The sequence below is a fragment of the Rhinolophus sinicus genome, chromosome 2 (assembly GCF_057876585.1).
Source record: "Rhinolophus sinicus isolate RSI-liver-muscle chromosome 2, RSI-T2T, whole genome shotgun sequence".
NCBI lineage: Eukaryota > Metazoa > Chordata > Mammalia > Chiroptera > Rhinolophidae > Rhinolophus > Rhinolophus sinicus.
Window position 1 is genome coordinate 62,115,479 of NC_142502.1, and position 21,916 is coordinate 62,137,394.

At 36.5% G+C, this 21,916-nt stretch overlaps 1 protein-coding gene across 1 annotated transcript; it reads right to left on the reverse strand.

Annotated features, from left to right (window-relative positions):
• Positions 1–533: 533 nt before the first annotated feature.
• PM20D2 (peptidase M20 domain containing 2) lies at positions 534–20,770 on the reverse strand. Its single transcript, XM_019743313.3, has 7 exons — positions 20,121–20,770; positions 17,535–17,683; positions 14,843–14,985; positions 11,900–12,054; positions 10,084–10,222; positions 8,930–9,037; positions 534–8,702 (listed from the first exon to the last, which is right to left on the reverse strand). The coding sequence occupies exons 1-7, from the start codon at positions 20,574–20,576 to the stop codon at positions 8,548–8,550; spliced, it is 1,305 nt and encodes a 434-aa protein (XP_019598872.3). The 5' UTR covers positions 20,577–20,770; the 3' UTR covers positions 534–8,547.
• Positions 20,771–21,916: the final 1,146 nt, after the last annotated feature.

Sequence of the window (21,916 nt, forward strand, 5' to 3'; positions counted from 1 at the left end):
AACATTTCAAGAAAATGCATAATTGGGGACTACCTATAACTCATTAAGATGAGAAATACATGGTTTCTGAAGAGAAAAAAGAAATGACTGGACATCTGTATTTATACGCAGTGAAGACCAGCATTTTCTATGAACCAGAAAACAGTGGCCACTAAAGTCAGGGCATGGGGTAAAGGAGAGGGTTTTAATTTGATGTATTACTTTAAACAAATAGTTACTTATACTATATATGGGTATGTATAGGATCAATCCCCACCAAACTTATCCAAACAGCATTTGTTTGAAACTCACTTTAATAAAGTGAATTCTATACGTAATAACATCATTATCATTCCAAAGTTAATCTGACTGATCACGTATACTAAATATTTCTTCATATGCAGGGCTATACTTTATTCTCACCTAGGAAAAAAAAACCACATTTGTACAAATCCTAATTACAAGGCCATCTCCCATTTCCCCCAATAAAAGCTCATCAAAAGAAAGTTTTCTGACACTCAAGTAAATAACCTTAAAGGAACATAGAAGAAATATTTAAACATTAACTTTAATTTTTTAATATTAAAAAATTATTTTTAAAATATTATTTTTTTCATGCTTATTTTTTTAAACAATTTCATGATGTCTTCATAGACATCCTTGCCAGGGGCTTCTTCATGACTGGGGCCACTCTGAGTCATCTAGCAGGTTTCCAGGGCATATCATTTGAACTTCCATCTACTTCGTTTGTGAAACTCCACCATTTGAACCAGCATATAGGATGCTGTATTAGTCTGCTTGGGCCGCCATAGCAAAGTACCATAGATCGGGTGGCTTAAAACAACAGAAATCTATTTTCTCGTAGTTCTGGAGGGGGGAAGTCCAACATCAAGGTGTCGGTAGGTTTGGCTTTTTCTGAGGCCTCTCTCCATGGCTTTCAGATGGCCATCCTCTTGCTATGTCGTCCCATGGCCTTTTTCTCTGAGTGCACACATCTCTGGTGTGTCTTCCTTTCTTATAAGGACACCAGTCATATTGGATTAGAGCCCCACCTTTATCATCGCATTTAACCTTAATTAACCTTACCCTGTTTCAAGGCCCTATCTCCACATATACTCACATTTTAGGGGTAAAGTCTTGAATATGTGAATTTGGGGGGGGGGGCACAATTCAGTCCATAAGCTGTCTATGAGAATTATTCATTTGCATAATAGTTCATCTAATGCATTTACAGGTATTTATTCTTGATCTTTCCACAACATAATCACATACAGTATTGTTTTTTAAGGTGATTTTTAAAATTGATATCCATCCTTGTGATTATGAAGAATAAGTGATTAAATTCATACTAAATTTCTTTGTTATCTTTTCTAGGGAATCTTTCAGGTGATCTCATTTAAAGCTAGCATTGATTGAAGTCATTTCCATGCTAATATTTCCTCAAGGCAGTTCTCTACTGTCCAAGGTGTGTGATTAAGAGAGAGCTCTGTAATGTGACTTTGTAAAGACCCAAATATAGAGCAACTCCACCTTTTCTGATGAATAATTTTGGAGAAAACCTCACCATATAAGTGGGCATCCAGAGTACTTAAACTTTTGCTTCCTACTGAAGAGTAGGAAGATTTGGTTAATGATATTGTCAGGTTAATAGGCAGGTACTACATGGCCATGTTGAATAATTTATTTGAAGAGTTAAAATATTATAAAATACACCTGGAAACAATATCAAACATGTTTCCTGCCTGGTAGTTCAGAAGGCATTTCAAGGTTTTGAGGCTTTCTTAACATTGTTGTAAATGTGGCATCGTGAAGCTGTTCAGAGAGCCAGCCAGGACAGACTGGGGTTAGTCAGAGCAGCTTTTCATTGACGGCAATATTCTCTTCCTGTGTTATACATTCCTAACCAATATTTAGAATTTTTTCATAACTCATATTTTATGAAGAGGAGTCGTGATGCTAGAATTGAGAGAATAAAAAATGTTTTGTTGGTAACAATGAAACCTCACATTTGTCAAACCCAGCTTTACAAAAAAGTACTTTCACATTCACTGTTTCATTTGAACCTGAATGAGGCAACTTTAAAGGCCGAGAAAGGCTGACTGACTAGCATGCAGATAGCAGGGTTAATAAGTGAAGAATCCTAACCCAATTTTGCTTCACCTTATTACAGATAATAAATACTGAACAAGTAAACAAACTGTCTCACACTTAATACATGAACTCTAATATGAGGACATTTTTTTTTACCCGTCAAGGACACCTTTTTATTCACTCATTCGTTCAACATGTAATATTGAGCACCTGTTATGGAATCTGCAATGTTCGAAACCCGTGCTTCTCAAACCGTCTGTGGTGAAAGACCAGTTTGTTTTATTACTTTAAATTTCCAATCCATAAGCTTTTTGTATGATGTGTTTTTTCAAATGGAGAATCCCTCACAAAACCGAGGTTTGCACCTGCAATCCATTGTCTAGGAACATGGACTCGGAAGTTTGACCACGGAGCCCGGCACCGTGTGGGGGTGTAATCACAACACATGCCCAGAAGGAACAATTTCACTTGGATGTTGTGATGTGTTTCAAGAGCTGTGTTATAACAACTGAATTTCAGCGATTGTTATATATGGGAAATTTAGTATCTACAGTAATAAGAAAGTACATTATCCAATGCACACATCAATAATTTTAGAATAACACCATTTAGCTCACCTCAGTATTATCACAACTCTCAAAATAAATGTATGCTTTAACTTTTCAATTCCACATTCTGAATTCAATCTACTTTCTTTTAATTATTTTAGTATTAGTGCTTTTGTGTGGAAAGAGATGTCTTTATTTTTCCTGAGATCATAGTATTGTATAAATGCTCTCTGGTTTGCTTCAAAAACAATTTACATATTGAAAAACCACATGACAATCGCTATTACACATATTTATTAACATTCTAGATTTTTCATACATACTTTAATACGTATTAAAAGATTTTTTTAAGACTACTATAATCTGATAGTAGTAGACAGAGATCCTTACTTGAAAATATAAACCATACATATCAAAATGCACCATCCTCAACTATATAATTACAAAATACTTTCTGGAGTGTGTAAAAAAATAAAATAAGTAATTTATCATACCTTATAGCCTTATGAAGAGTTGCTAGCTAGCACAAAGATAATCAATTTCTTTTACAATGAAAATTTATTTTTATAGTTTGAAGGACATTTTCCAAAAGACTAAAAGGGATGCTTCAGGTAAAACGTTAGAAATGTATAAAATACAAAAACTATCAGAGGTTTTTTTAAAAAAGAGCATATAAAATCAGACAATCATTCTTTAAAACAAAAAAACAACTTTTTTATATCAATTTCTCCTGGTCAAACAAATGGACGTGACTCAGGTATTTTAAAATTATTTTATAAACACTTCCTCAAAAATTTCCAAGACAGCAGCTTTCAAATGTTCTTTCAATCCCAGTGTTGCTCAGATGAAGTAAAGCTTATGAAAATGTACACCAACCTCAACCTTTTGGGGCACAGGCCATGTCTTACTCTTCTTTTTATCCCCCAGTGCTTAGAAGTAGGCAGTCCTCAATAAATGTTCACTGAACTCAACTGTTAAAAGTAACAGTTAAAATATCAATACAGTAAATATATTAATAAATAAACAGTCCTTGGAGGATTGGGGAAATCAAAAACTTTCAGTTTATACAGGTATTCATAAATACCTGAAAATGTTGTAGTTTATCCTAAATGCTCCAGCTCTTACGAGTATTATAGGGAGAAGCAATTAAAAGGGAAACATTTCCTGAATAGTTCATATATGAAGTTTGTTAAAACTGAAAAGCAGTCTGAAAATTGTAAGAGGTAGGCTAAATATTAGCTATAATCAATCTCATTATATGACATATAGCAACTTAGTTATTAATAGTACCACATGATTGTTTTATATATGCCCCATATTCGGACATGCTTTAAAAATTAAGTCACTAAAGAGACAAATGGCCAACAGACATATGAAAAAATGCTCAACTTCACTATTAGAGAAATGCAAATCAAAACCACAATGAGATACCACCTCACACCTGTTAGAATGGCTATTATCAAGAAGACAATAACAAGTGTGGGAGAGGTTGTGGGGGAAAAGGAACCATCATACACTGCTAGTGGGAATGTGAATTGGTATAGACACTATGGAAAACAGTATGGAGATTCCTCAAAAAATTAAGAATAGAATTACCATACGACCCAGCAGTCCCTCTTCTGGATATCTACCAAAAAAATCTGAAAACATTTATCCATAAAGATATATGTACCCCTATGTTCATTGCAGTATTATTCATGGTGGCCAAGACATGGAAACAACCAAAGTGTCCTTCAATAGATGACAGAATAAAGATGTTGTGTATATATACATGTATATATACAATGGAATATTACTCAGCCATAAGAAAAGATGAAATAATGCCATTTGTGACAACATGGGTGGACCTTGAGATTATCATGCATGCTAAGTGAAATAAGTCTGACACAAAAAGTCGAGAACCATATGACTTACTCATATATGGGATATAAAACTGAAAGCAACAAAAGAACAGGACAACCAAAAAATCACAGACACAGACAATAGTTTAGTGATTACCAGAGGTTAAGGGGAGTTGTAGAGTAGTAGAAGAGGGTAAACGGGGTCAAATATATGGTGATGGAAGAACTGACTCTGGGTGGTGAACATACAATGCAATATATATATGATGTATTATAGAATTGTACACTTGAAACCTATATAATTTTACTAACCAACGTCACCCCAATAAACTTAATAAAAAATTTTTTTAAATTAAGTCACTTAAAACATTTTCAATCTGTAATTAAATTTAAATCATTAATTTGAATTATATCTTTAGTTTAGTAATTTAACACACATAGCCAAAAATTGATATTTGAGGAAAAGGCTTTCAGATAAGGGTATGAACAATAAAAGACTGCAAAAGGTATGTAATAAAAAGCATTTTACTTAGAAACATAGACACCTTAAGCAGGTCCACCTGTATCTGTAGTTTAAGTCAGAAATTATTTCAATATTTCAAAAATCACTTAATTTTAAACTTTGCTCTAAGTTAGCTTGGCCTTTTTTTCCAACTGAGTTAGGTTTACCAAAACAGATGAAGCAAATTGAAAAGACACTGGCTTCAAAAAATATATATAATCTAGTGGGGGAATAACATAATATCTATATCAATCACAGAATTTAAATAATAGTGTCATCACTTAGCCTAATTCTGGGAGAAAAATTGAGTCGCCCCTTTCCTCAAGAATAAGATACAAAACTACAAACGTTAAAAAGTTCTATTCATTTGTCAACCTCCTAAAAATAAGCATTCACCTCTTAAGTATAAAGAGCTAAATATAACCCTTCTAAAAGTGACGCTGTTCATCTATAATCTAATGCTGCCCTCTTTAACTTTCAAAATCTTTGGAAGTTGAATCCAAAGTGTGAGGACCGACCAACCAAGAATGATAATTTAAGACAAGTATAAACATTCATGAAAATTTAGCACAATTACTTAGAAAACATGCCACTGCAATATGAGTTCCAAAAAGGAAAAACTATCACTATAAAGGAAGCGCTCTCCTAAATTCAAACGGCATAATAAAGATGAGCTACAGTTGGTTGCTCTGGACATGAGAATTTGGCTCCCGCGTTTATTAGGTTGGTGTAAAAGTAACTGTGCTTTCTGCAATTGTTTTTAAACTTTTAAAGCACAATTACTTTTGCACCAAGCTAACATGTATTTATTTACAATTTATAGTGTAACATGGCTCAATTAACTCACTGGTATATAAAAGTAAAAAGGTATTTTAAAATCTGAACTATATTAAAAAACTGTTAAAATAATGTGAAACATTAAGGTAAGATCTGAAAAAAACCTCAGACTTCTAGATAGACTCTAGAAGTATCAGCTCTCAACCCTTTTTCTGGCGTGAGAAACCAATGACATACTCCAATGGGTAAACCCTTATTTTGACCAAATTTTTCAAAAATGGATAAAGAAATATTACAGAAACTCCACATCTTAGTGGTGCATCAGTATTAGTCCTCACTATAGGCTGTCAGACGGCATCGGTGCAGATCGCACCTGCGCCCCGCATGCCAGCAGCAACTGCACAACATGCAAGTGAAGCCACAGAATGCTAATACTCAATTTTTTTGCTAATTTGTTTTTAAATAGGAAGTTAATCACAAGAAAAAATACAAACACTTTGTATGAATAACAATTAACTTGTGACAGACACGTTCCCAAAGACGGGAGAATATTAGTGTGTTGGGATACCAGTTAACAATCACTGTTCTAGACTTTTATCAAGGCTTCAGAAAACAAAATCACATTCTTGAGTGCAGGAATTTAACACTTATAGTTGAGAAACTTATAAAATGGGTAATTAGGAAACTAATTGTTTATAGAAACCAGAGGTCTCGGACATACCCCAGTTCTCAGCCTTTGCCTTTGTTGATCCCTCCCCTGTATATAAACTACATACCAATCACGACTATCTGAGATTATAAATAATTAAACAAAAGCATGGAGGATCAAACTCTAAAAGCTGATATGAAAAGTTATGATTGGCTTGGATAGGTGAAAGTCTTAAGGCAGCAGGGTGGCTGCACTCCCGAGTGAAGCAAAGGTTAAAAGAAAACAAACGTCCAGAACTCCCAATGAGGACACAATGCTGATGCATTATAATGGTGAGGTCTGAGCACTGCCATCTAAATCCCTGTTCTCACTGTTTCCAATTTAGAGGCTTAAAGTTTTATCCTGGGAGAATATCTGATTATATGATGTACATCAAAGAGAAACAGGTATTATTTTACTGTTATACACAACAGGAGCTGGCAAACTTTTTTGCGATGGACCAGATAATAAATATTTTAGGTATTGCAAATTACATCATCTGGTATCTGTTGCTTTTTTTCCCCCTACAACCATGCAAAAGTGTAAAAATCATTTTTAGTGCTAGCCATATAAAACCACGCTGCTTGCCAAATTGGGCTGTAGTTTGGGAGACCCCCATATAGAAGATAAGCAATTCTCAAGTACTAACTCTCCCCCAAACTATTAGGAATTAGAGGTTCAAAGGACTATAAGTATAAATGATTTAATCTAACTTTCCAAATGGAGACTAAAGGCTCAGAGGGGCCTAAGTGGCTTGCTTACAGCAAAGGCCAAATGCTCACTTTTCTCTCTTTCTCCTTCCATTTTGGAATGTTTACCCTCCAATTTGAGGAGTCCCTTTAAGACAAAGTATACTGAAGGTTTACTACATTCACAGCTTATAACGTTTGTTTTACCAGATACTTTCTTCACATTCTTTTATCTGTTCAAGAAATTCACACGAAAATATGAACCAGGAAAAACTTATAATGTGTTTAATATTGGGCTAGCACAGGGTTTAAGGGGGCTAGAATACTATCCCCTAAACTCAGTAAACTACAATATTGTCCAGCCAGGCTGGTTTCTGAAGAGGAGCCTGACTAGGGCTGCTAGGGAGATGGGACCAGTTATATGACGTTCATTCAAGATAAGTAGATATCACTCTTCTTTCATTAAGTCCTTTTAGTAAACACCTTACAGGAAGAGTCCAATCCTATCCATCTATAATTTTTCCTATTACAGTAACATGGAATTAGGAATAACATTTTAATGCCACTTCTCAGTTAATTACATATATATATATATATATAAAGAACATTTTCATTTTCCTTCAAATGATAAAACTAAAGCTTATTCTTTGTACCTGAGTTTCTGCTTGTTTCCCACAGCATGTCTGATTAAAAACCTGAGTTTATTATCAATGAAGAGATTCTCTAAACCAAAACAAATATAGTTAGATATTACAATGAACTTGCCCTAAATTTAGAACTTGAATTTTAAAACTACTTTATAAAACAATTTTACTACCATATATAAAAACAAACCCCACAAAACTTTCATGCATCAATTCTGAAAATAAGGTGTGAAATCTCTTGTATCTTTTAAAATACACTTATACAACATATACAATAATTTATAAAATATTATCACTGATAAACCATAGAGCAGGGGTGTCCAAACTTTTTTCAACGGTTTTCACCAAGGGCCATATGCAGTAAAACACACAAACAGCCGGGCCACTCACTCGAGGTGAAGTACGTATTGCCTCACCTGGTTTATTTAAGTAAACTAAATACATTTTTGGAAGTTGCTGCGGGCCAATTAACAATGGATCATGGGCCGCAGTTGGCCCGCGGGGCGCAGTTTGGACACCCCTGCCATAGAGCATCAGGTTATTTAAGAAATGCCACCACATACCAGCTCCTGAAAGACCACAATTCCATCAAATATAGATTTGTGAAAATTTTAATTTTAGATATTTGGTAATGTGTTTTCTCCACAATGTCCTCACTTTTCGAGTAAGAGGAATTTGACTCCTTTAAGATTGAAAAATAAGCATGCCCACCTCCTTTATCAAAAAGATTAAGGAAAAAAATCATCACATCTTCTTAATGATCCATAAGTGGCTGCTAAATCTTCCTTTTATTCTACTCTATTTAAAAACTCTTCTTCTTGAAGTTTCAACTTAAAGTCCTCTCTGATTCTTTCTAGCAACTCTGGTTTAAAAATAACATCCAACGCAGTCATTGCCAGAGCTTTGGCTGTACGCAAAGTGTAGAACTGAGCTTCTTGTGATCCTAAAAGTTGGAGAAAAATAAAGATACCTCCATATTTATTACAAATTAACATATTAGTTTTCAGGTTAGCTCTCAATATCTAAATTGCTTCCCCACTGCCCGCCACAATACAGTGTGTTCTGAGGTGACATTAGGAAATGCAATAACAATAAGCTAAACTTAAACAGTTAGAATGGTAGCCACTACTACAAACAGAGCACACGCCAAAACATTCACTTCTAACATACCTGCAGCTTCAGTATATTGTTCTGTATGATTCAAGGCATCAGATCCAATGTAAAAATATGGATGAATCCCAGGAACCACAAAACTAACATTTCCAAAATCAGTAGACCCTTGGAAAGGTAAAACAATCCATGAATTTCTAATTGCTAGTGCAATGGATACTACAGACCATACTGATATTATTTAGTCCCCTTAGCACCTGTCATGATTTACTGCTCCTCCTCTTCTAGAAATTCTCTACTCCTTTGGCTTCCATGACTCCACTCTCTCCTGACTGTGTGGCTTCCTCTCTGCCTGCTGTCTCCTTCTCTCCATGGTTTCCTTTGCTTGTCTCCTTCCTCAGTGCTGGTGATCCCTACGGTTCATCTTTGTGCTTCTCCTCCCTGTGTACTTGGGCAAACTCATCAACTGCTATGTTTTCAATTACCTTTCAGATATTTATAACTCCTAAATTTCCAACATAGACATCTTCTGGGGGTTCGAGTCAACAAGCTACTGGACAGCTCCCTGTAGAAAGCCTATAAGCACCTCACATTTAACGTACTAATCATTTATGACAACCCACCATCCCCCAACCTGCTCATTCTCTTGAACTTATCTTAATGAGTGCCATCAACACCCCTTTTTAATCACCAAGTCTTTCTGAGTTTACTTCATGAACATCTATTATTTTATTTTAGGAGATACATCTCTAACATGCAAACATATTAGTAATTCTTTCAAAAGGAAAAAATCTAAAATACCCCCAATACACTTATGATTATTTAAATTCTAATAGTTGTTACGCCTCAGAAATTGAAAATGAGCCCATATAACTAAGTACTCAGTAGCCTGCATGTTGGTAACTGAGAATGAATTAAAATTTGATTTTCCCTTAAGTAGCTTATTTAAAACTTAGCACTAAGCAAAGTTAAACACTAGAAATATTTAGACTATAAAGTATGCTGGCTATTTCTAAAAGCAAATCTGCTCATTTGACACTCTACATTTACTGAAGAGTTTATTAGTTTCTTTCCCCTAACCATTAAGTTTGTGAAAGTTATCATGAAAAACATCAGCATACCTCCCTATCTCCAAAGCTGTTAAACAAAACCATTTAATCAAAGATCGTATATCCCATCCTCAAATAACAAAATATATTAAAGAACTAAATTACCTGAAGAGCTATTCAAAACTGCATCATCTTCTGAAATGAATTCTATTCCTAGCTTTTCCCCGTTTTCAACATAAGCTTTCCATAGGCTCTTATTGGGAAGAACATTGTAATAATCATGTGCTCCACCTTTAATTTCTACCTAATAAAAAATTAAAAAAGAAAATTTGGAAATAAAAAACTCAAGTTCACTATCTAAATTTCTAACCAGCAACGCTTTTTTTTAAAGAAAGGTTTAAAAGAGGGCACTTTTTCTTCTGGATATAAACACTCTCAAATCTCTTACATTAAAAAAATATATATATTTTCTATAACTATAGTTCCTAGGACCCTACCTCCTTTCTTATACATGCTTCAAAACATGATGTCACCAGGCTCTACTAGCCAGTGGGTCTCAACTTCAGTCACCTAAGTAAGGTGTGGAGGGGAGCCAAGCATCTCCATTTTAACCAGCACCCCCAAGTAATTCTGATGCAGGTGGTCCAAAGTGTTCCACTTTGAGGAACACTGCTCTAGGCTGTGGCCTCTAAAAGAAAGAAATTAATCTTTACTAATATTCAATATACAAACTGACACTGACACCAAGAGAAAGATAGAAGATTCACAATTTATAGATTCAGTTTTGATTAAATCGGAATGAGTACTACACCCTCACACTAAAGGGAATACCTATAACATTAGCAAAAGCCAATTACAAAATGGCAGAGATGACATTTCCTCTATTCTTAGCAACATCTAAGTTAGAAACAATGACACCTTAATCAGATATTACAAGTCAGCCAAAATATAAAAAGTTATTAAAAGATGCTTTAAAATACAGCTTTAAATCCAATAACAATGAACCTCATCCTAATGGAATATTATATTGTAGCTCATGATAATAGTTCATATATTTAATTTATAATATTTAAAATACTTATAATTATAAATAAACAAGGGATAAATGCTTGATTTTTTAAGTCTTTGGACACTTAACATATCCTGTCTGATAATTACCATTACTATCTGAATAAATCATACATCTCCAGTCTAATGAGGGTAGAAAAAAGATAACGTACTATGTATGAGGGTTAGACCCTAACTCTTCAGAAACACTGTTTCATTTAATTCTTACAAGAACCTTAAGATAGATTATATTATTATTCCATTTTTAGAGAGAAAAATGGAGGCCCAGAAATATGAAATAACGTTTCCAAAAGTTACAGAATCAGTGAGGCTGAGGGGCCAGATCCAGATCTCATCTCCCCAGTTAGACTCCAGGCTCCCCCAGGGGCAAGATTTCTGTATCCTGTAACTTCTCACCCCACTGTATGCCCCACATGATTGGCCCCAAATGTCATTGACTTTATGGTTCAAATGAACAAAACCTCTTGACTACCTTCTGTGTCTATTTAACGTTCACTCTGTAAGTAAGCAAGCCATAAGTATTTATAGCACTACTACTCATAGCTGTAACTTCTCCAATAATAGCTTTTGCTGATTTTGCCATAAAGGTCCCTTTATAGTAACTATATAGAGTAATTCTAAAAGCATAACTACCAGTAAGGAAGGATATAACTTGCAAAAAGGCAGGAATTCTAGCTTAGCGGTATCAGTTATTCTAATTACTGCGTAATAAGACAACTGTAGTCTTCCTTATCCAAACACTGAGTAAAATAAATAAGAATTAAAGACTTTCACATCAACTATTCAGTCAACTTATTTTACATATTCAAGACATCAGCATATGAAAAAGAAGCAAGTAAGGTTTTAACCAAAGTTAATATAAACAACCCCAGCCCTCTGATTATAACTTAAATTAACTCTTAAACGTTCTTACTGTGCACCCAGTAGCCAAAGCTGCAGCTCTGAAGCAATCTTCTGCCTTTTTGGTCAAAACTGGAAGTTCTCTCATTGAAGGTGCACGGAAGTAATAGATTAATTCAGAATAAGAAGGAATGATATTGGGTTTTACACCACCATTTTTTATTATACCTATAAAAAGAATCAAATTACTGGAATTGAGCTTGGAGACCATTTCTTTAAGCTTAAATATACCAATAAACTTTTTCAGCCAATACGTACATAAAGAAAAATAATTTATTTGCTTCACAAATATACCAATCAAAGATTTTGATGTGTTGTACAACAAAAGCTTCTATACATGGAGTGATACTTTCTGACTAATAGGAAAAGAAATAATTATTTACATGTGCTTTATTCTAAGGAATTTATATAATAAGAAATTATGATTCCTGACTACAAAAAAAGTGTTAGAAATTTTTATAACTATATGAAGCCTTCTGGAAAATACTTTTATTTCAGTAGGCTTTATTACAATTGTACATATTGACAAACTTTTGACATAAGAAAAGAAAAAAACCCAATGGTATGAAGTTCTGTAATTACCCTCATACCTCAAGAATTCCATTAATATTTTATTTATTATTATTATTGTTATTTTTTTGGCTTTGGCAACAAGGTGTTTAGAAAATGTGTTTGGGGAAAAAATATATATATATCTTGATAAAACCGGATAAGGGGGCCTTTGACTGCTGGTGCCTGCCAGCTCCCAGCTTGGACGGGCTGAAGGCTAGGTTTCAAATCAAGACCAGAGGCCTTTTCCTTGCAGCTGAGTGGGCTTCTTCAGACCTCCTACCCAAACCTGGAGATTACTCCAGATCTGTGACTCATCCAGTTGACAATGACTTCATGCCACTTCATGTCCCAATGCTTAATTAACTTGGCACAAATGGGGAAAAAGCCCTTTGCGAAAGCCCATGGAGGTGGGGTGACTTTCTCTCTGCCACACTCTTCAGAGAGCACGAGTTGAATCAAGGAAACCAGGAAGGTGGTTATTCCTCTGTCTCCAAACACCAGGGGGGTTGCCCGCTGCGACCTTTGGTGAGCTCCAGGCCACACCAATACATTGAGAAAGGGGACAATATCATTTGCAAGTTTCACCTCACTAGGTACAGGGGCTTTTTGCACTGATGAGAAATGCCCCCACCCCCACCCCACCCGGACTGAGTCACTAATGGAAAGGAGCCCTCCCACTCCCCGCCTCCTGAGGAAAAAAGTGTTTTTTGTTTTTTTTTAAAGAGGTGCTTTTGCTGAGTATTTCCCTGAAAAGCATGCCAACAGTTTGGTTTCCCATCCTCCTGGCCAAAAAAGAGAGCAACCTTTTAATGAAACTGTTTGTTTGTTTTTAAAGGCAAGAAAATTTAAGCCAGAGCAGATACAAAAAAATGAATTATTTGGGGAACTCTAAATCCAGTTGCAGCCTAAGAAGCAAGCTAAAACTCCATTTTTGAGGTTTGTGTGGGCTTTTTTTTTTTTTTTTTTGAGTTGAGACCTTATTCCTGAGCATTTATAATAAATACTAATTTCCAGGCCTCGTGCTAACCTAGAGTGAAAAAGAACAAAACTCCCCCAAGTGAGCTCAGGAAAGCTCTTGGGACAGGATTCACAGAGACACTAAAGTTCCTCGAAATATGGATCCCAGCTATGCCACTAGGACAGCAATACTGCACACAGCAAAACCTTAAAAACACCCTGAAATTGAAAGAGAAATAAAGTCCTGGGGGAAGGGGCAAAAGTGACTTTTTAAAACTTGTGTCCTCATTTACTTATTTACATTTATTTTTAGGTGCACAGGGAAGTGTGTCTTCTCCAATGTCAAGAAGTGGCGTTTCCCAAGAATTGAGCTACTGAGCTAAAATGGCTGCCACTGGGAAAACAAAAAGCAAAAAACTCTGCTTTCCAGTTCCAGCTGAAGGTGACTTTTGAAAAGTGCAGTTGTTCTCAGCAGCCATTCAATAGTCCCTCATTAATTCATTATTTTGGGGAAGGGGACACATACCCAAAGAAATGGCAAAAAGGGAAGAGAAAGAGAAAGAAAGTGAAGTTCTTCTGTTTTTTCTCCATGAATATTTTAAATGGCATTTGGCTCTGTGAAAATAATTTTCATGCCAACAAGAAACCAATGCAGGTCAAAGATCACTAAGTACTATTAACTGTCAAAACAAATGCATTTATTTGGAACTATACACAGAAGGAAGATTTATCCATTCAGTTATAACTAAAATAGGTATGCAAAATCTAATTTTATATGACCTAATTTAAAAAATATACATTTTTAACATATTCCTGCTTATTCCTTTTAAAGAAACTAAGGTAGGGAATTGGTAAAAGTGTAATTACAAATTGATTTCAGGCAACATAAAAATCAGGTAAAGAATGGATATTAAAGTATAATAAGTTCACAAAGTATAAGGAAATAAATTAAAAACTAAATTTGTACCTTCAAGATAGTTCTTTATTACTGTAGTTATATTAAGGGGATACAGCTAGTTTTAAAAGATGTTACTCAGGATTAACAGCACTTGAATAAAAAAAACCAGTAAACATAACTTTTTTTTAAATTGAGGAAATGACACAATTTCGGTATCATTAAGGGACAGTTAGGATACTGGAAAATCAAGTTCGAACTTTCAAATGACCAGAGAAAGAACACAGATCCTTACATAAACCATCATCTCTAATACTCAAAATGACCATTCCATTTATGTATAAATAATCTTAACTGTCTTCTTACCCACATGTAGACAAACGTCCTAGTATCCTGTCACATAACTTCTGAAAATGTTTACAAACTTCAGAACATTCATATGAGGTACATAAAATGTTTCCTTTTTTTTTTAATGATCAAATTATTAAGTAATTATATTGCACTGAACTATATTAAGCACAATCTATCACACAAAGTATTTGACATTCATACCATGAGCTCTCCAGGTTGGTTTCATTTGCTGTCTTAACACGGACAGATTGGTGTAGGCAAGAACAGCAGCGTCTAATGCATTGACTCCCTCCCAGGGATAAGCAGCAGCATGAGATGCTTTTCCATAGTACTTCACAGTCATACTAGGAAATAAAACATCATTTGGAATTATTTTCTTCAATATCACTCAAGTAATAAAATCCAAGTAGTCAGAATTACCCACCTACTAGTCAAAATTAATTCAGGGCTAGAATTTTTATTTGCAAATCACTTGTAGCAATAAAAGAAATTCACGTAGCTTAGTTGTAGTTTATTAATACAGTGATTGACACAAAGAAGCAGGCCAAAAAAAGAGAAAAAGAGAACTCTGATCAATCAACCTTCTGTACAAATTAAATCTGTACACGATTCAATTCAAACAAATATGCAATACTGTACTAAGTGCTGGAATTACAAAAAAGATGACTCTTGTCTCCTTTTAAACTTCATTGTGATATTTTTATACCAAAGGTCTGCAAAAACTCAGATAATTCTGTCTTAACGGTAGGGGAAGGTCAAGGAAACAAAAAGGACGTGGCATTTGAAATGGGTTAGGACAACCTCTAAAACTCAGATTATATACACATTATAAGATACTGTAGTATTAAGCCAGTTGTTCCTGACCAATATTTTATTAATGTTCCAAAATACCTGTATCACTAATACCTTAAAATTTTATAAATTATTGTTATTCTACTATAAATAGTTCCCATACCAGTCTAACTACTCAGATACAATTAAAAAATAAAAAAAATAAGGTGTAGAGAAAGAATTGCATATTAAAGAGTTATTTATAAAGATGACTTGCTTAGATAACATTTTTAGCCAACTGATTAATAGTACTCACATTTAAATTATTAAAAAGCCACTCTAGCCTTTTTCTTTAAAACAGGCTACATTCTGAAGCCCTTAGAATGCTTATGATATCTTTTGACTGATTCCAAACATTCTGTTAGGAAAACAAGTAAAAGCATCCACACATTTTTAAGATTTTAGGACACTTGTTATTTCTTCAATATATATATATCTTATCACCATCACCCTGAAACTGGAATTTTAACAAAACTATGATAAATTTATAAAGTGGAAAATGATGTCCTTTATGAAAATGGCTCTAGCACCATTTCTTCAATGGTTCAGACCTACGTACATTTAAAGCACAATAAACTACAGGAAAATAATGTTAATGGTTGTTTTGTATCAGCATAGTACTTTAGGCTTAAAAAATGTATTTTAAACAAAATGATATGGAATGATTTTCAAGACATATTGCTTAATTTTAAAAAGCAACGGCCACACCAACAATATATTTAGCAGAATACTTCAGAGTGAAAATCCTCCTTTAAAATTTAATTTATACATGTACTTATTTACGCCTATAGATATACCCTCAAAGACCTGGAAGGATACATACCTTTAGAGGAAGGGCTAGATGTGGGAAAGGTAGTCATTAGGGACATAGTGATTTATCTTCCTTATAGTTAGAGATCTTTAAGATTAACAAGTTAGTAATTTTTTTTAATTTAATTTTTGTTCTTGTTCTCTTTTCCATCTTAAAAGGGCCAATGAAAAATATCTAAACTAGACAGACACTCAGAAAAGGCCTGAGGCCAACTGAGCTGACTTCAAGATCAAGGCCAAGAAACCTACCCTAAGTGCTAGAAGGATAAAGGGTTGGAAAGCCTGCATGCAGCTGAAAGCCGCCTCTAGCCAGAGGCAGTGGCAGAGACTTCTAAGAGCAAAGGTTTTCCGGAGGTGTACTAGCGTACACTACCCGTGAAACAGAAGTTGAAAGATTCTTCCTACTGTCACAGCACTAATTCTTGGTGATAAGAACAAAGATACCAGGACAGTTGTAACAGTCACCCTCTAAAAACAAGGCCTGCTGGATGCTGAGTTATAAAAGAACTGAATATAATCTAGAAGCACTGCTGGGGTGTTCTGCTATTACTCCCTCAAGGAGAACATGTGTTTTTCCTAAAGCAGTTGAGCAGTGGCTTCTTGGGACTGGACCACTAACTGGACCATCAACTATGATGGTTGAAATTTATGGGGTACAAGAAGCACTTCAATGATGCATGCTCCTTGGTACCCCCACCCTCAAAAGGAGCTCTTCAACAGAGAAAGATAAAAGGATTTAGCACCAGACACTTCAGAAAAGCACAGATTGGCAAATTCCTTTAAAATCCACAGGTAGTTTCTGTATTCTCACTCAGGAATTTATCCTCTTTGCAAAGAACTCAAATTAAAATAAGTGAACTAGAGACGTGTGTTTTCTTCCCAAGTCTAATAAAGCTGTTTCTCACAAATCTATTCAGTTGCAAAGTCAGCATATTAAAGGCTACATTATTTTCCAGAAACCAGATTACTCTCAGATAGTTCAAAATAGAACGTAAGTGTCAACATATTCTGTTTGCTATTCTTATGCTTTCAGCCATTATTTTAATAGTCCAATCATGAACACCATATTAAATCTCAATTAGAAGAGGCTTACCAAATGTGATTCACTGGAAATCAAGCAAGACATCACATCATTATCGTTTAATTTACTTTTTAAAGGTATAAATATGGAGTTTTAGTCTCCAGTTCAGATATAAAAGTATCCTGATAATCTGTTTTCCACTAAGGAATTTATTTCAACTTGATTACTTACTCATGTTCAGCCACATCAGGTAGATAAGCAGCATTCTCTTGGGATGGATGGGCCATAAAAACAACATCAAGATTTTTAAAAGCCCCTGCTTCAATTAAATCAATTTTGCCACCACCATCTTCTTCTGCAGGAGTTCCCAGGACAATTACCTAGAAGGAAATACGTGTATCAGAGCAAAACAACAAAAAAATCCTAGTAGGAAAATGGCAAACAAGGTCCTTTGCATAGGTATTCACAATTTACATTAAAGTCCTCAAACTATGGAGAGATGTTTTTGTTCCGACACTTAAATAATTCAGTGGGCATCAGTCTATGGTGCTAAATTGATCACAAGTTTTAACTTATATTATTATACCAATTTGGCGTAAAGTATGTACTAAAGCTACTACAGGAAATTTTTCCTAATTTTGTAACTCAACTTTTTTTTGACATTCAATATTATTTTATATTAATTTCAGGTGTACAGCATAGTGGTTACACATTTACATAATTTATGAAGTGATTCCCCCAGATTAGTGATTCCCCCAGATTCCCACTAGAGTAGTCTAGTATCCGCCTGGCACTATGCATAGTTATTGCCATATTATTGATTATATTCCCTATGCTTTACTTTATATCCTGCTGACTATTTTGTAACAACCAATTTGTACTTCACCTTTTTCACTCAGCCCCCCCAACCCCCCTCCCACCTGGCACCATCAGTTTGTTCTCTGTATCTATGACTCTGTTTCTATTTTGTTTTTTTTGTTTGTAATTCAACTTTATACAGTGACAAAGACGAAAAAAGATAAATACTATAAGCTAAGTTCCTCCAAATTCTTTAAGACTTATTTCTTAAAGCTTCTTCTTGACCAAGCTTTTAGTATATGTATATAATTATTCACAAGCACTTTACTGGTAAGGAACTTTCCAGTTATTTATTAGTTCTCCTCACAACAACCGTGTTGATAGGTAAATGATCTGTATCATCATTTTAGGGAGGGTGGTTTGGAAGCATAGGATGAAGTATCTCGTCCCAGGTCATAGAGCAAGTCTTCAGGCAGAGCTGGGACTAGATGTTCAGGCTTGAACTTACTGAGCTACCTCATTAAAAGGTCTTAACTTATTATTCCTTTATGAAGAACATTAAATAAATCATAAGACCACAGTTAGAAATGGCCAACTATTACACAAACTTACTAATTCGATTCCACCAGTTCAACCAGGCAGATTTATTGGTCACCAAACACCTAATTAAACAAAAGAGAACTTTACAGAATAAACATTTTACTTTGATATTTAAGCTTAACTTCTTCAAACAATTTTTTTAAAGCAAAGAAAAATTATCTATAAACAACGAATATACTTTCAAGGTGATGTGTAAGAACACAATACAACAGGTTGGAAAAAGTCTTGGCTTGCAAGGGGAATCGACATTAATTCCATTTTCACATAGGAAAAATAACCTTGCTAAAAACTCAGCATTACCAATGGAAATTAGGAGTGTGTACAATTCCCAAAGTCTAGCTTTGGTTAGAAGTTATAAAACACCCAAACTCTTAAATTAAGGTGCTGTATACTCTTAACCCTTGACCTATTAAATCTGATGACTTCTCAAATTAAATCTTGCTGACTTCTCTGAACTTTTGATAAACCTGGTTAAAGCTAAATCTTCTCCAGTGTTTCATGCAATGGCAAAGGACTCCTGCCCCCTCCCCCTAACAAAATAAAAACCTAACCAGATGCAAAAACAAGCCCCAGAGGCAGAAAAGAGAAGGCAGGTAAAGAAGAAAAGCCACATAAGATGGAACTGTTAGGATAAAAAGAGAAAGGTTACTGACACTGGAAAAAATAGGCTAAAGAATACAACAAAACAGTCTTCCCCCTAACCTGAATGATGATGATTGAATCTTAGCTCACAGAATGAAGAATATACCATCTGGAAAAACAGAGTAACACACGATTAAACTTGTCCCAAGAAACTTAAACGACATTTCCCCATTTAAAGAATTGAGATATTTCTTAAAATCACGAAATAAACATTAAGACTCAAGGATCAATTCATTATGTAGTAAATGTTCATTCACTTCCCCATTCTTTGTATACTTCTAGAACTTTGGTAGTTCTAACGATTGAAAATTTCCTATCCAAATACCAATGATTCGAATCAGAACAGCACCAATGACTGCCAACGATTTCTGGACGGTGCCTAATGAAAAGAGGCTGTAGGTTTCCCTACATCACACCTCCTCCAGAGATTGCACAACCTCTTCAGCAGACTGCGGTCGCCTGTTACCAAAAATAAGCCGTAACGAAAACCAGGCTTGGTTCTAAATTCTTTCCAAAGGGAGAGTCCACTCAATTGTTTGCAACTACATAAGAGGAAACAAAAATCTGCAAAATGTCGCTAGGTCCTTAACTCATGGATTTTTATCCAGGGGTTCTGACCTCTGGCAAAGCCCAGGCTCGGACGTCTAGTGCCGTCCCTTACACCGGCCTCGGGGCAGGAGGGGACAGGTGCGCACGGAACGCGCGGGGTCCTGCCATTCGCGGGTCGGTACCGGCCCGGGCAGGTGAGGGGAGTCCCGCGCCCCGGCCCCATCTCACCTTCACGGGCGGAGGAGGCCCGGGGAGGCCCTCCAGAGCCCCCTTCACGCCCAGCGCCGCCGCCGCCCCGACCTCGGCGATAAGGTTGTGGCCGCAGGCGTGCCCGATGCCGGGCAGCGCGTCGTACTCGCAGAGGAAGCCCAGGTGCAGCGGGCGCGGCGCCGCCGGGGCCGCAGGCGGCTCCCACTCCGCGCGGAAGGCCGTGGGCAGCTGGTAGTGCGGCTGCACCGTCCAAGACGCAGCCGGTGGCTCGTCCTCGAAGAAGCGCGTCAGCACGCCATGGGCATGGTGCTCCTGGTAGGCCAGCTCGGGCTCGCTCCAGATGGCGCGGCTCAGGGTCCCCAGGCGCTCGGCCGCCGCGTCGATGCGCTCCGCGGCGCGCAGCTTCAGCAGCTCCAGCTCCGAGACGCCGTCGCAGGCGCCCCGCACCGCAGGCTGCTCCTCTCCGGGTCTCATCGCGCCCAGAGCTGGTGACCGGCTCGAACGCCACTTAGGTCGCTCACTCCTATCGCACCCCGCGCCTGCGCACGCGCCCAGCGTCCGCAAGAACTAGCGCGGTGTGCGCAGGTCGGCTCCACATCTCCCGGAGACCCGTCCCCGGGCCCGGGGACCCCGCCTCCAGCGCCTCTCGGGAAACGAGGTCCGCCCTTGCTTGCAGCCCGCAGAGGCCGAGAGCGCTGGGAAGAGCAAGGGGTTCGGGGACTCGCCATCTCCCTCCTCCTTAGTCCTTACCACTGAATTAAGCTCTAAAGCTGTCCTGACTTTCCCCTTGTTGCTTAGTTCCCACAGCAGCGGAATAAGAACGGTTTTATTGGTTAATATCTATCAGAGATAGACCACGTGGAACATAGACCCCTGAAAAATGCCACTCTCCTTTTCAGAACAGTAATTAATTATACGAGGCTTTTAGTTCATAAAACTAGGTGTCAATATAAATGCTATACAAAGAACACTGGTCTATAAACTCTATATATATACTTAATTTTTCGGTACTGCTCTCACTTTCTTCTCCTTGAGGTTGCTGTATTATTTAAAAGCTGCAACTACTCTATAGAGCTGTTCTCTCATTAGCATCAAAACTTACTAGTGTCTAGAACAGCACCTGGAATGTAGTCAGCACAGGATACGTATTAGCTAGTGCAATCTATTTGAGTAGAGTAGAACTAGAACTTTAAATGAGGGTTTTTTTTTTAAAGCCGAAACCACAGAGTTAATAAAAAGATTTATGGTCATAGTTATTCATACTGTTTTGTTGACTTGGATGTTTGTTTTGAATAGTAATCACTTTGAAAGAACATATGACTAGTATCATTTATATAACTTTGTAAGTAACATGACATGTGCAGCTGGTGTTCACATAACTGGGTTTTAAGTTACCCAAAGAAGAAATTCAAGATGCAATTCTCTTGTTTTTCTGCAGAGTGAAGCGCAAAGTCTGAAAAACTGTCGTTGATGCCATGCCTATTAATAGCACTGTAGAAATTTATATTCAAGGTGTTCCACATTGTGGACGAGAGACTTTTCCATGACATCACTGCTGTCTGACCCATGAGCTGGACCCCGACCAGAACCGAGATTGCCTGCCACAAACTCCCCTTGCAGCTAGTAAGTAGCAGACCCAGTACAGAACAGAATCCAGGCTCCAGTGGCCTGCTTTTAGCCACCATGCTCTATGGCTTATGTAAGCAGGCATCCAAATTTATAAATGCACCTACAGCTCGTCTGTTTACATTAGAACCCATAACAATCACACTTTTTGAATAAATTTTCTGCATCAACTCTACCTGTTGACATCA

Excerpts from the sequence above, each read along its gene's own strand:
- PM20D2 (XM_019743313.3), bottom strand. The coding sequence starts at position 20,576 with ATGAGACCCGGAGAGGAGCAGCCTGCGGTGCGGGGCGCCTGCGACGGC. Across the intron at positions 14,986-17,534 it reads CCTGATGTGGCTGAACATGA|TATGACTGTGAAGTACTATG; the intron begins GTAAGTAATCAA and ends TTTATTTCCTAG. Across the intron at positions 12,055-14,842 it reads ACCAACCTGGAGAGCTCATG|GTATAATAAAAAATGGTGGT; the intron begins GTATGAATGTCA and ends TTCTTTTTATAG.